This window comes from Monodelphis domestica, chromosome 6, assembly GCF_027887165.1.
Source record: "Monodelphis domestica isolate mMonDom1 chromosome 6, mMonDom1.pri, whole genome shotgun sequence".
NCBI classification, from domain to species: domain Eukaryota; kingdom Metazoa; phylum Chordata; class Mammalia; order Didelphimorphia; family Didelphidae; genus Monodelphis; species Monodelphis domestica.
The window spans coordinates 289,451,799-289,465,961 of record NC_077232.1 but is presented as its reverse complement, the minus strand read 5'-3'; the positions used below and the strand labels follow the sequence as shown (position 1 = coordinate 289,465,961).

General features: G+C 36.2%; 1 protein-coding gene across 2 annotated transcripts in view; it reads left to right on the top strand.

Annotated features, from left to right (window-relative positions):
• MTHFD2L (methylenetetrahydrofolate dehydrogenase (NADP+ dependent) 2 like) overlaps positions 1 to 14,163 on the top strand; it is a 121,856-nt gene that overhangs the window by 44,200 nt on the left and 63,493 nt on the right. For both annotated transcript variants that reach the window (XR_008913042.1, XM_007495670.3), the window contains exon 6: positions 4,726 to 4,818. Coding sequence is in view for 1 of the 2 variants with exons in the window: in XM_007495670.3 (XP_007495732.2) it covers positions 4,726 to 4,818 (93 nt within the window). In the remaining variant the exon portion in view is untranslated. The remainder of the gene's footprint in view (positions 1 to 4,725; positions 4,819 to 14,163) is intronic.

Genomic DNA, 14,163 nt, shown 5'->3' with positions numbered 1-14,163 from the left:
AAAGTATATTTTAAATAGGAAAATGTCATTCTTCCATTCATTCCACAAGCATTTATCAAGCTCATAGCAAATTCACTTTGTTAGGCAATGGGAAGAGGACTACAAAAATAAATCTGATATAGTGCCTGACCTTAAATAGTTTACAATCTAGCAGGGGATGATTTCACATCCACCTGCATGCTCTGCTCTGTTTTTGTCGGGGTTACTGTGCCTCTGGTTTAAAAACACATCCATTTCAGGGAGTGCCCTGGCTCTTGTCTTCATATAGTGAACAAATGATTCCATTTTTTCTTTCCAAATGATAACTACGTAGCCCTTCCTGACTTTGGCTAAGTATCATCATTTCTTAATCCCAGAGTAAAGAAACACTTCTTTAACACAAAGAATTTTGAACTATATACTGAATTGCTGATACATTAACACCAAACTCATGGGATAGACCCTGAGAACATTCTGCCACAATGTTTATCTAACACCTTTATTTTCTCAGTAAATAGTATCGTTGACTTTACATACTTGAGCTTAAGAGCTTTGAGACCAAAGAGATTTGCACTAAACTTTAGGGACATAATTGAAACTCAAAACTTGAGCTTTAAAGGCAAACAATGAAAAATATGCAAAGAATGTCTCCAGAGCTCTTTCAAAGGCAGGGGGAATAAGAACCAACCCCTCCACAAACTTATACACATTGCACCTACCATTTTTTTCTCTACCATACAGAGCTTCAAATGTGTGCAGGTGCCAATGCCAAATCATGTAAGAGTCATGAAAGTTGAACACAAGAATGTTGAGGATTGAGTGTGTGTATATATATGTACATACATATTTGTGAATGTAGCAAATCATTGTATTTTGTGTTTATCTTTTATTTATGGTATCTCATTTTAGTGAGACAAGCTATTGGTTAGCTTAGAAAGATGCATTCATTTTGAACTCCAACTGATGATGAAACTTTCTCCCAAAGGAAATGATTGTTGGACTTTTCCTTAGAGTAAATTTAAAAGGACAGACAATTATCTTTTCAAGTGTGCTTCTTGGAAGGAGAAAGGCTTCAAGCCTTCCAGGTACTAAAAATGAGAAGTAAGTTTAAACTCAGGTCTTCCTGATTCTAGGCAAAGTTATATCACTAGGATATGACTAGGACATAATCAGAGGATCCTAAATTATATGAAGCTTTATGGCTCTTCTTTATATAGGCGATATATTTTCCTAAATAAGGAGATAAACATTTCTAAAGGGCCTACTATGTGCTAAGAATTGGGCTCAGAACTTTACAAATATCTCATTTGAGAAAGCTCTGAATCTCTATTTTCATTTACTTCAGGGTTAAATTGAATTAAGGGCAAGGTGATGCTTTCATAAAATTTGCATCGAGGCATTCTGCCACTGACTTGGCATATGCATGTGCCAAATCATTTCTATTTGCCTAGACACCCCACTTCTATACTCCACAAGACAGGGGTCATGTCTCAAAAAAATTCTGAAAAAAACCCAATGCTTAGCTCCATGTACACTTGGGAAACTTGAGAAAGCTCTGCATTTCCATTTTCATCCAGATATTTTCTTCAGGGCAGCTTCCTGAGAGATACTCAAGTATTTCATGATTGGCTAAGTATCCTAGTACACTTTCTAACCTCAGAGGTTTTAATTTTTTGTTTCTTTTTCTTATTTTTTATTACAAACAAGTGAACATTTTGATATAGAAAGAAAAATCAAAGAGCATTTTATGTGGAACTCTGAACTTCCATAGCATAAAGTTTTAAAAATGTGTATTAAATTGAATCTGCTTATCTGTATCCCTCTTTGAAATATTTTTCAGCTCTTTTGCGTGTTTTCAACATTTCATTAATGTTATTTTTTTTTGCCTTTTTTGGTGGGGGCATCTCTATAACTATCACTATCCACCAGTTCATCCAACTGAAACAAATAAAAGACCTATTACTTTGTCTCTCTTGGCGATGTCAATTTTGTCATTTTTGCCTTACCAGAAAACATGTTTATATTTCCTTTTTTAGAATGTCCTTAAGAATAACAAATTTTATTCCAGCTCCTCATTTTAACTTTGCTTTTTTTTTCTTTATGCTTTAAATGTGCTACCTTTAGCACTCTACTCTTAAGCCCTTTCCTTCCTGTCTTTCTCCATATGTATAGCTACTGTTGCTTATGAGAGAGGATATGCACTCTAATAATAATTATTCAGCTCTTCTTAAAACAACTCAATTAAAGTAAGTAGTATACTTTTTATCCTCATTTAATAAATGAGGAAACAGATTTAGAGAGGAACCTGGTTCTTCTAATTGTATGGTTAGCATTCGTTCCTCTTATGATTAAAAAAAAAATCCTTACCTTTTAAGTATTGGTTCCAAGGCCGAAGATGGTAAGTGCTAGGCAATGTGGGTTTAGTGACTTGCCAGGGTCATATAGCTAGGAAGTATCTGAGGCCACATTTGAACCCAGAACCTCCCATCCTGGTGTTGGCTTTCTATTCTTTGAACCATGTAGCTTCCCCTGATTTCAGTTATGATTAAAGGAGTAGATTCCAAATATAAATACAAAATTAAGACCCAGAATCAGAAATTTTATGTTGAATTAAATCTTAGGGATCAGTACGTTTCACCTCTTCAGAACTACATAAAAAATGAACAAAAGCCAGTTTTGGTTCCCAAAATATATTGAAATAGCAAATATTTTATTATTATAAATTGCCTAGAAAATATTCATAGATTTTACTTCCTTTAGGATAGAGATTCTAAACCTTGGACCCATGAGCCTTTTTTTTTCTTCTTTTTAAACCATGGTTCAGTATAATTGGTATCCATTATAATCTGCTTCCGCCTCATGGATCTGTTTAAACTTCAGGGATAGCAGAGAGAACTGAAGTTACCAAGTTAGCCAAAAGCCAAGAAATGACATATTTAGATGTGTCTTTGAGGTGAATTCCAAAGTCATTGATGAGTGACTGTAATAAATGAAGATACGAGCCCATCATTATCCAAGGAGCCTTCAGGAATAATGAAACACATATAGGAGAAGCTAATAGGCTAAGTGGAAAAAGTCCCAGGATATGGGAAGTCCTGGGTTCAAATCTGGCCTCAGAAACATCCTAGCAGTGTGACACTGGGCAAATCACTTAACCTCAATTGTCTCACTCTTACTGCTCTCTGCCTTGGAACCAATGCTTAGTTTTCAATTCCAAGATGGAAGTAAGGGTTTTTATTTTTTAAAAAAGGATAAATTTAAAGGAGTTTGATTTCTGTGGTTATTTGCCTTCTTGTATAGAATAAAGCTTATAATTTATTCTAGAGATGATAAAAATGTGCCTTCTGACTTTCTTTGAAGAAGTAGGTGACAAAGAGCTTTAAAATTCTGCATCTAGCAATATTACTACTAGATCTATATTCCAAAGAGATAAATAGGGAGAAGGACCTGTTTGTACAAAAATGTTTATAGTAGCTCATTTTGTAGTGGCAAACAACTAGAGGGGATTGTGCCTAAATTGGGCAATAAATGACTGAACAAGTTGTGATATATGATTATAATGGAACACTATTGGACTATAAGAAATGATGAGCAAGAGGACTTCCAAAAAACTTGGAAAGACTTAAATGAAAATGATGCAAAGGGAAGTGAACAGAAGCAGAATTTTGTACCAAGTAACAGCAATATAGTGCAGTGAACAACTGTGAATGACTTAGCTGTTCTCAGCAAAATGGTGATTTGAAAATTCCCCAAAACCTCAGAATGGAAAACACCATCTGCCTCCAGAAAAAGAAATGATGGGATTCTGACTGCAGACTAGATCATACTATATTTCAACTTTGTTCTATTTTTTTTTTGTTTGAGATCTCTTACACACAATTATTATTATGGAAAAATGTTTCACATAATTGTACATGTAAAATCTATATCACAGTGCTTATCATCTCAGAGAGCAGAGAGGAGATAGAGAAAGGAAGGGAAGAAGAGAATCTGGAACTCAAAATTTTATAAAATAATGTTAAAATCTGTTTTTACATGTAATTGGGGAAAAATTAAAAATCATTTTAAAAAAAGGTGAAAAAATCTGGGTGTGTTGGTTGGTTCACTGAATTGCTTTCCTTCCCCTTCTCTGTTATTTGGGATGATGCCCTGATTGGATGAGGAAGTAATGAAAGCTGTATTTTTTTTTAAAAAGCACATTTTAGCTATGGATACCTTGAACATTTGGACATTTCAATGGACTTTTAAATCTATTAAGATGCCATTCCCCATGTAGGAGAGGCAATTCTTGCTTCATTCTCTTCTGTACTTTAAAAAGGAGGTGTTTTTTGCCACCCTGAAAATTCCTTTACAGGCCCTTTCTGGCTTGGTAGATACTCATCAGGAGCTGTTTTAGCCAAAATATTCATCACTATGGAATCTGTTTGGTAATAAACTTGTCGAAACTTAGTTAGGCTGGTCCTAGGATGACAGAAACAGTTTCCACAAGCCTTTCTTCCTACCTTAGTATAATATCTTCAAGAAATTATATTCCATTCTTGTAGCCTTAGAATTGATCATCACATCATATGAGGATGGACTTCATGAAAGAAACAGTATCATAGCATCCTAAAAAGTGACTGATTGTTTCAAATGAATGTCTTAACAGGAAATAGCTTCCCTGATTGTAGATTTGTATATATATATACATATAACAAAATGATCACAATTTGGTCAATATTAATGGGAGTTATACATTCATTTCAGGTGATGCAACAGTGACAATAACTCATAGATATACTCCAGAAGAGCAACTGAAGATCCACACACAACTGGCTGATATTATCATAGTTGCTGCAGGTAAGACCAGTGGAAGAAAATTCTGTACTCTGAATTTGGGGCATGAGCCTGGTGGAAACCATTCTATTAACGAAAATAAGCATCTTCTGCTAAGATATTCATCTTATTTTTGAAAACTTCTCTTAACAACCTATTTTGGAGTTTTAATTTAAAATATTCTTAAACCATAAGCACAATTCCCCAGTCAAGATTCAATGAAGGTTCAGAGATTAGTCTCAGTCTCCTTAAAATGTTAGTGCACTTTAGAGAACCATTTCCCTGAATTCCTCTGTTGACCACTTCCTCCAAGGATTCTCCTTTCAGCCTGGTCCAAGGTGAACCTAACAGTTCTAACCATTACCTGACATTATCAAACTCTTCTTCCTTCTGCAATGAAGACTTGAAAATGGAGAAGACTCCTCTTAAGTTTATCTATCAAGGGGTCTCTGAACTAATCACTAATTGTATCCTCAAGAAACAGAGTTCCTTCCCGAACTCTTAATGAATTTTTCCAAAGTGGTTATACCTTTGGTTGTGGAGGGGGGGAGGGGAAGAAACTTTTTTAGTAAATGACCACATAGTAAATATTTTAGACTTTGATGGCCAAGAGGTAAAATCTACATTATTATACAGGTATAACAAAAGAGAAAAATGATTAGCATGAATTTTTTATTGATCAAATTAATACTTGAAAATAAATTCATAATGTAATAATTTAGCACAATTTTTAAAATAATAGACATTTACCAATTAGAAGGGTGGAATTCTTTTTAAGGGAGAGAATAGCTCATTTAACTGGGACTCAAAGTTAGCATTCTCTATCATAAAAATCAATTGCAAATATTTATCTGTTAAAGATAAATGCTGATCCATTATGATATTTTATGTAAAAACAATAGTTGACATTTATATAGCGCTATGTGCCAGGCATTGTGCTAAGGCAAGTGGCTGACCTCTGATTTAGTGCAAAGCATTTGGAATTTGTAATTGGTATCTCATTTGATCCTCACAACAACCCTTAAGGTAAGTGCTATTATTGTCCCCATTTTACAGTTGATAAAACTGAAGCAAACAGAATTTATGACCTGTGTAGGGTCACACAGTGTAAATTTTAGATTTTCTCCATTTTCTAGCACCTAGGAATGTATACACACACACCACACTGGCATGTGCTAGCAAGTGACAAATCAGAAACAACTGACTGTCCCCTGGGCTGTCCTAAGCCAAGCTTAAGCCACCATTGGCACATGTGAGACACAGGAAGTGATGTAAAGAACTGCCTTTATATTTTGCATCACTTCCTGTGGTAAGGGAGCTTTGGCGCCAGAAGACTTCCTTGAGATGGTCACATGGTGAGTGATAAGACTGACTCCCCTTTCCCTTGGCCTTCTGGGGAGGCCCCCTTGGCCAAGGCCTCTGAACACCTTCCTGGCTCATCCTGAGCTGGAGCAGTTTAAATTCTTTTTCCTCTCTCTCTCTCTCTCTCTCTCTCTCTCTCTCTCTCTCTCTCTCTCTCTCTCTCTCTCTCTCTCTCTCTCTCTCTCTTAATTTCTTCCTCCTATTGTAAATAAACCATTCTGACTTGAGTGCTTCATTGGGATTTAGAAATTAAATCTCTGGTGACCAACTAAATTTATATTCAGTCTCAACAAGTGAATTTTATTAGATTCTTCTCATATTTGTTTTTAGCTGTCATTATATTGCACATTAATCACATTCTGTTGAAGATTAGGTAGAAGCTCACAAGTTACACAGTTAAATGGACTTTAAATATATGGACATTTCTTTTGTACGTCCATTGAAGTCCAAAAAACATCTCTGGAACTATAGTTTGAGCTCAGAAATATATATCTGCTATGAATTTGTTTAGGAATGAAGATACTGCTTCTTCCTTTAACTCGTAAGCTGAGGTTCTGTTTGGGGGGAACTTAAGTTATTTAACTTAGGAAGTTAGCTAATAGGATAGTTATTAGAGAAATTAGTTTTGAGGATAAGATTTAGAAATTTCCCTTCTTGTTACCCTCATTCCTATCCCATTTCCCCAGTAATAAACTCAAAATATTTAGATGTTTACCTCTTGTTTATTCCCCTTAAACATCCCCTAATAACACACCCTCCCAGAAGTAGGACTGCACAAGCAGATCTTGATGCTTGCATCAGAACTCAGTTCTACAACCTGACACCAAGCATCCTTCCCACCCTTTGCCCCATACACACACTCAGGGCTAAGGAAATCCATTTGTAAAATGGGAAAAAAAATCACTCAGACTAAGATATCAATAAAAAACTCTACAATAATGAATAGTTGTAGCACTATTTGCTATCACAGATCTCAGCTAGAGAATGGAGAACAGTGGTAATGGAAGGGAGGAGGGGCTTCAAGATATGTATCTGTTCCTGCAAAAGAACTCAGCTCCCAACTGTCCCAATGCCCAGGGTTGAAGAGAGATAAATTCCAAATGGCAGAAATGTGCTCATATTATGGTAACAGCAGCACTATGGCACTTAGACAGGAAACTGAGAAACAGAGGGGACAGAGAAGAATGTGCATGCATGTGCGCGCGCGCGTGTGTGTGTGTGTATGTGTGTGTGTGTGTGTATTTGTACCACACAAGGTGGAGGGAAAGTGCTCTGCATCCAGCTGAGGCCACTTATTTTCCCCCAAATGTTACAGGGGCCAGAAATTGAAGTTGGGGACCCACAAATTGTCCAGAATAAGATACACTTTGAGACTGAAATAGCTATCAAAGGTTTGCAAGTCAGAAGTGAGCTAAAGAAGAAAATAAGGAGGGCAAAAGAATTTGGGCATCTATGAATAAATAAAATGAATGAGAGGGAGGACCCATGGATACTCAGAAGTGCATGGAACCACAACAGGATGTTCTAAATGGTTTAGAAAAGGAATAAGACTTCTGAAAGCAAAATTTATGGTCTTCAAGGAAGAAATAATTGACAGAAAGGGAAAGAAAAAACCCTTTAATCCCTAGTTGTAGCATGGATGTCAAGAAGAGGAGAAAGCTGTAAAGTAGTACATTCAAATCCACATCTGATTTTCAACACTTTAATAGTTCTTCTGTGACCTTACAATAAATTTGGAATTACAACCCAAATATAGTATTCTAGTAATGATCTGTATCCATGCTTCTAAGCTGAGTAAATAAAGTAATAAAATAACCACACAGTTTAACGACCGAGAGAACCTGTGCTCCTGGAGCATTGCTAAATATAGCTGGGATTCTAGGGGACCATGGAAGGACTATATTTCTACCATCCCTTTTAGTTGTGAAAATTCCAGAAGCCCAAATCAAGTCCCCTGACAGAAAGCACCCTGATCAGAGAGAGAATGCTTTGAGTTATGGCCCTGGACATGTCCCTACCACCAGAGGGCACCAATTAGGCGTGTAGAATATTGGCCATAACACCTTTGTCTTTCTTCATCTTGGCCCCAAGATATTGTATATGAAGACAAGAGAAACCATTTGTCCTAGGTATCCTTTTGTCTTAAGTCCCTAAAAAAAAGTATGAGTAGGGATAAAAGAAGGCAGAAGAGCACCGAAAACGAGCAATTTAAGACAATTAACAATGAGGGAAAGACCATTTACAAAGATTGGGAAAATTCAACAAAACAAGTGGATTGGCATACATCATCTTCCTCAGTTTTCTTTTGCAAAACCAGGCACTTTGCCAGCTCTGGTCTTTATGGGCAGCCTTTTTTGTTTTGTTTTGTTTTGTTTTTAACTTTCATCCCCTGTTGGTTTATATTAAACTTGCAATTTAGCCAACCCTCCAAATATTTTTTTGACAAACTGCAAATCTTGTACTTGTAAAGTTGATCATTCACATCCAGGAATAGGACTACATTTATCTCTAATAAATTTCATCATATTCAATTCAGCCCAATGCAAAAACCTGTCAGGTTCTTCTGTTTAGCATTCAAAGGACTTCACAACTGGTTTCAAATGATCTTTCCCACCTTATTGCATGTCACTCCCCTTTACTCATTCTACATTCCAGCCAAACTGGTCTTGGTGTTCCTCACACACAGTTGGGTGACAAACATTCCATCTCCTGTCTCCCATACACCTTGCCATACACCTTTGCCCTGGCTTTTCCCTATGCTTGGAATGCACTCCCTCTTCATTTCTGTCTCTCATTTCTTTCAAAGCTTAGCCCAAATTATTACTACTTCTTGAAACATTTCCTGATCTCTCCTGGTGCTAGGACATGTCCCCTGTTACTTTTTAAAACTTATTTTTATGTACAAATGTGTTAAATGTACATCTTAATATATGGTTCTTCTTGACAACATTTGGGATTTTCTTGGCAAAGTGACTGGAGTGGTTTACCATTTTCTTCTCTGACTCATTTTACAGATGAGAAAACTGAGCCAAACAGGGTTAAGTGACTTGCCCAGGGTCACACAGATAGTAAGTGTATGAGGTCAGATTTTAATTCATATCTTCTTGACTCCTGGAGAAAGAAGTGACAAACCACTTTAGGGATCTTTGCCGAGAAATCTCTAAATGGGGTCATGAAGAGTTAGAAACAACTGAAAATGACTGATCAACAACTTCTTGACTTCAGGCCTAACCCTCTATCTCTACTTTACCTCCTATAATATGTGTACATATAAATAATGTATATATAACATTAATCATAGAGAAATATTTATACATGTATAACTACACATAAAATATATAGTAGTATATATTATATGTAACTATAATATTTATGCACAATTATAGACATAAACACAAATTTCATGTACAAAAGTATGTATTATATTTAACATTCTATTATAATGTACTATAGATGCTATATGTAACATGTTAATATATATGTATTGTTACATAATGTGGATATATATGTAGATAGCTATGACGAGAGGGTAAGAGAAATTCTCTCATTAACTCCCTATTAGAGTGTGGGTTCCTTAAAAGCAGACACTCTCTTGAATGTTTCTATATTTTTATGTCCAGAGCTTGGCACATAGTGCTTATAAATACTTTTATTTTATTTTAAATTCATTCCTTACTGATCATAGGTATCAACTCCCATTTAGTCTTTTATGTTCTATCGTTTCTTGTTTTCTCTCTGAGAGAGAATACAAGGAGGGAAAAACTCAAGCAGCTCACATTTTTCTCTTTCTTTGAAAATCTTTACTACTAAGGATGGCTCACTGGGCAGAGAAAGAAGGAGGAATACATTTGCAAATGGAGATGATATAAAACAAAAGCTGATGATTAAAAAAAGAAAAATGAACAACATAAGCAAAATTAATGAAGTGCATTTATGGGAACTAAGAAAGAGGTTAGACAGGAAAGAGAAGAACCAGGAGAGAGGAGCCAGAAGGAGGGAGTGATCAACATTACCAAGTGCTGGAGAGCAGTCAAATATGGATCATGACTGAGAAAAGACCATCACATATAGCATATGAATCCTCACGGGTTGCCTGAGAGATAGCAACAGCTGAAAGATGAGTTTGGAAGCCAGATTGCAAAGGTTTGAGAAATAAGTAGGACATGAACAAGTGGAATCAGTGAGTACAGAAGTGGTGACTAGGTGACTTTAGCTGTGAAAGGGATGAGATACATGGAATTATAACTTGAGAGAATAAAGTAAACTTTTTTCTTGAAATCTTGTTGGTGGTGGATGTTGATCAGGACAGATTTGTTACTGATAGGGAAGAAAAGCCTGAAAATTAGGGTCAGGTGAAGGAGAGATCAAAGGGGCAACATGCCATACTAGAGGTGATGGGAAAAGATGGAATTAGGGGCATAAGTAAAGGATTGGTGTGTTTGCAAGGAGAAGGATTACCTTTTCCTTTGAGATGCAACAAAGAAAGTGACAACCAGAGATAATGGAGAGATGATCTGGAAGACAGAGTTTGATGGGGTCCTTTGCCAAAAAGGAGAGAGTCAAGGTCATGTAAGTTGAATGAATATAAGAGGGAGAAGATGGAATATTTGTTGAGGAGAATGAACTGAAGAATCAATGAGAGAAGAATCAAAAGGACTGATATGCAGCAGGGAGGCCAAATTGAGATTACATGAAGCAAATTTACACTTAGGTCAACTGAACTGTGGGGCTTCTTTCATCCACTTTTAGTAAGCTACTTTTTAGGAGCAAAGGAGGCAGATGGCAGTTGCAATATAAGACTGGAATTTGGAAAGACCTGTGACAAAAGACATAAAGGGCAATGAAAGGTTGAACTGATAGTTATGCTTAAGTTTTTGAAGGGAAGAAAATGAAGCCAGAACTGGGGATCTTCCTAGGAAGGTAGGAGCGGGTAGTGACTGAAGGTTGCAGCAAGGGCAGCTAATAAGTTTGTGAGGGATAAGCTTTAGGTGAATTGGAAAAACAGAAGATTATGGTTAGAGGAATTTCAGTATTATGGGTAGTGAAGGTAGATACTTGTGGGTGATGATGAGATTTGGGGTATTCTGGTAAAATATTTAACAACAGGCTATCAAAAATGCACTTTTTTATTTAATCTACATTGTTAACATTTTCTCCATTTCTTTTTAAGTCTAGATGATTAATAAAATAATAAATTAAGCTCTATTTAGTAGCATTTGCCAATTTCTGGGGTATAAATGCTCACACTGAAAATTTAACAGTCAATCAGGTATTGTGTAGTTCCAGTATTCTCCTGAATTGCCATACCTATGTGGACCTTTAGTGGAGTTAAGTGCAACTCATAAGAGTTGAGAAGCAAAGGAATGGAAAGAAAAACAAAATGGAAATTGAAGTGCACAAGAATGAGGGTAAAAATTGTGGAGAAGAGGGAGACTGTAAACCAGTTAATGGATTCCTCAACGAAGAAGGGAGAATAACCCAGGGGCCAGTAGAGAATAGCCTTTTAGAAATGGATCGAGTAATATATCCAGCCAAAGTGAACCTCAAAGGTGGAGAGAGATTGCTGAGAAATGGTGAGTAATGAGGAGCAAGATAGAGTTTGATAGAGACACAGTAAACTGATATGATGAAGATGAGGCTATTGGTAGTAGTAGCCAGAAGAGAATGCGGTTTCCTCATTTAGCCTAGGAATCAATCAGAAGAATTTTGATTGGAGTTACAGGACAAGGTAGATTATCACACCCTTTATAGTAAATAATGGCATTGATGATTTAATTGTTATTTCCTGGGGAAGAAGTAGGGGGTGGGAGATTCTTGGGCAAATGGGGAGTCTCTGGCCCTGCCTGAAAGTCAAAGGCAGGGAGCCTCTCTTTGGCTGGTTATAGAGGGGTGAGGCTGGTACTCATCCGTCAGTCATCTACCTGGCCAGCATAGCCCTGAGTATATTTGAATGTTGGGCAGATTAACTTTCCCTGGGTGGTATGGTTGAGGATGGGGATTGGGATCGGGATTAGGATGAGTGCACTCTGGAGAGTCTATGGTGACAAGGCTCTAAAGAAGTTGTGAGAAATAAACAAATTAATTTAGGAATGGTTATCAGAGAAGTAGATAATGATCTCAAATAGTGTAACTGAAACAGGGAGGGTTGGATCACTGTCCTGACTTGATTGTCAGCATATATGGAAGCAATGGCATCTAGGAGAAATAAGGATGAATAGAAGGAGGAGTAAAATGGAGTTTCAAGGAGATTGATAAAATGCCTAGAAGATGACTTAATAATGTGATGATGAACTATTTTGAATTAGCTTTTACTAGGGGGCAGGTGGAGAAAAGAGATAGTAAAAGGTAACCAGATATGATCATTTACTGAAGACCATAAGAACACCATTAAAAATGTGAAAACTAATCTTTGAGGTATTCAAGTTTAACCAGGGCAAGAATAGTAACTGTCTATATTTTTTCCTTTCAGTGACATCACTTAATTTTTAAGAAATTTTCAGGACGGGATAGGATAAAGAACATGGAATTAATTTAAAAAGCTGATTTCAAATCTTGTCACTAGCTGTATTACCTTGAAGAAACAGTTGTTTACTTCTTAGGACTCAGTTTTGTTATCTGTGAAATGAGAGGGCCTGATCCTATGATTTGAGGTCATTAAGAAAAATTGAGACAATATTATGAAATGGATAGAAAATCAGCCTGAAAAGCTAATAAGACTTGGATCCAGGTATTTCCTCTAACGTGTGCTCTTTGTGTGATCTTAGTCAAGTCAAACTTCTCAGTGCTGTAGGAAACTCAAGGAATTTCAAAGAAGGAGTTGACTTGTATTGGTCAAAGGAATTTTTTCATTGGGGAGCTACCCAAATTAATAAAATCACAAGTCCAACTCCCATTCCTTTCCCCAAGGACATTGGCCATGGGAATATGAGGCTTCATCATATTACAAAATATGGAGATAATAGGCAAAGGAAGCATGCTGCCATAGGGGATAAGGGGACTGGCAGAATCATTCTGATGTGTGTACTTTGCTCATGTTGTTTCAGTTAGTGTTTTAGTTGACTCTTGTGGGTTAAGTAAACCATCATTATCATCTGCAAAAAGTGATCATTTTGTTTACTCTTTGTCTATGCTTATTTATTTCTTTTTCTGATCTTTGCTAAAGCTAACATTTCTAATACTGCATTGAATAATAATGGGGTTAGTGGGCATTCTTGTTTTACTCCTGTTCTTATTGGAAACGCTACCTTATCCCCATTAGAGATATTGCTGACCATTGATTTTATAAAGATCCTTTTTTCTTTCTTTTATTAAAGCATGTTTTGTAATTATGTTCATGTAGTTACTGCGGGCATATTGGCAAGTAGATTTCCAAGTAGTTATACAGTGTGTATTAATTTTAAATGGAATTTTTCTATCTCTTCCTGCTGCTTTTTGCTGGTGACAAACAGAAATGTTGATATTTTGTGTGGATTCTGAATTCTGAAGGATTGCCGTAAAAATAGTTTGGAATGACTCTCTAATTGGTCTTCATGCCTCTGAGTCTCTTCCCTCTGATCCATTCTCCACATAACCACCAAAGTAATATTTAATTTTTTTCTCTTAAAATTTTTCATAGTTGCTCCTTTCTTATTATTATCCAAATGTCCAATCCAAATTAATATCCAAACTTCCCAATATCTGCCAATCCCAATAGAACTCTCCATTGTAACAAATAATTACAGCCAATAAAACCAATCAGAATGTATTCCTTGGTCTAATCTCTGGCAAACTTACCCAGCATTTTCAGAAGTCACATAGGTCACATTCATCCTAGTTCTGAAATTTTTTTTCATTTCTTAACATGATTGTGGTCATCATATAAATTGTCCTGATTTTGCTTACTTTGCTCTGCCTTTGATCAGATAAGTTGATTTCTTTAAATTTTTCATGGTCATCATTTCTTGAGGGATAGTAATATTTCTTTATATTCAGATACCACATTACCATCAGTAACTTTCCAGTGAACAG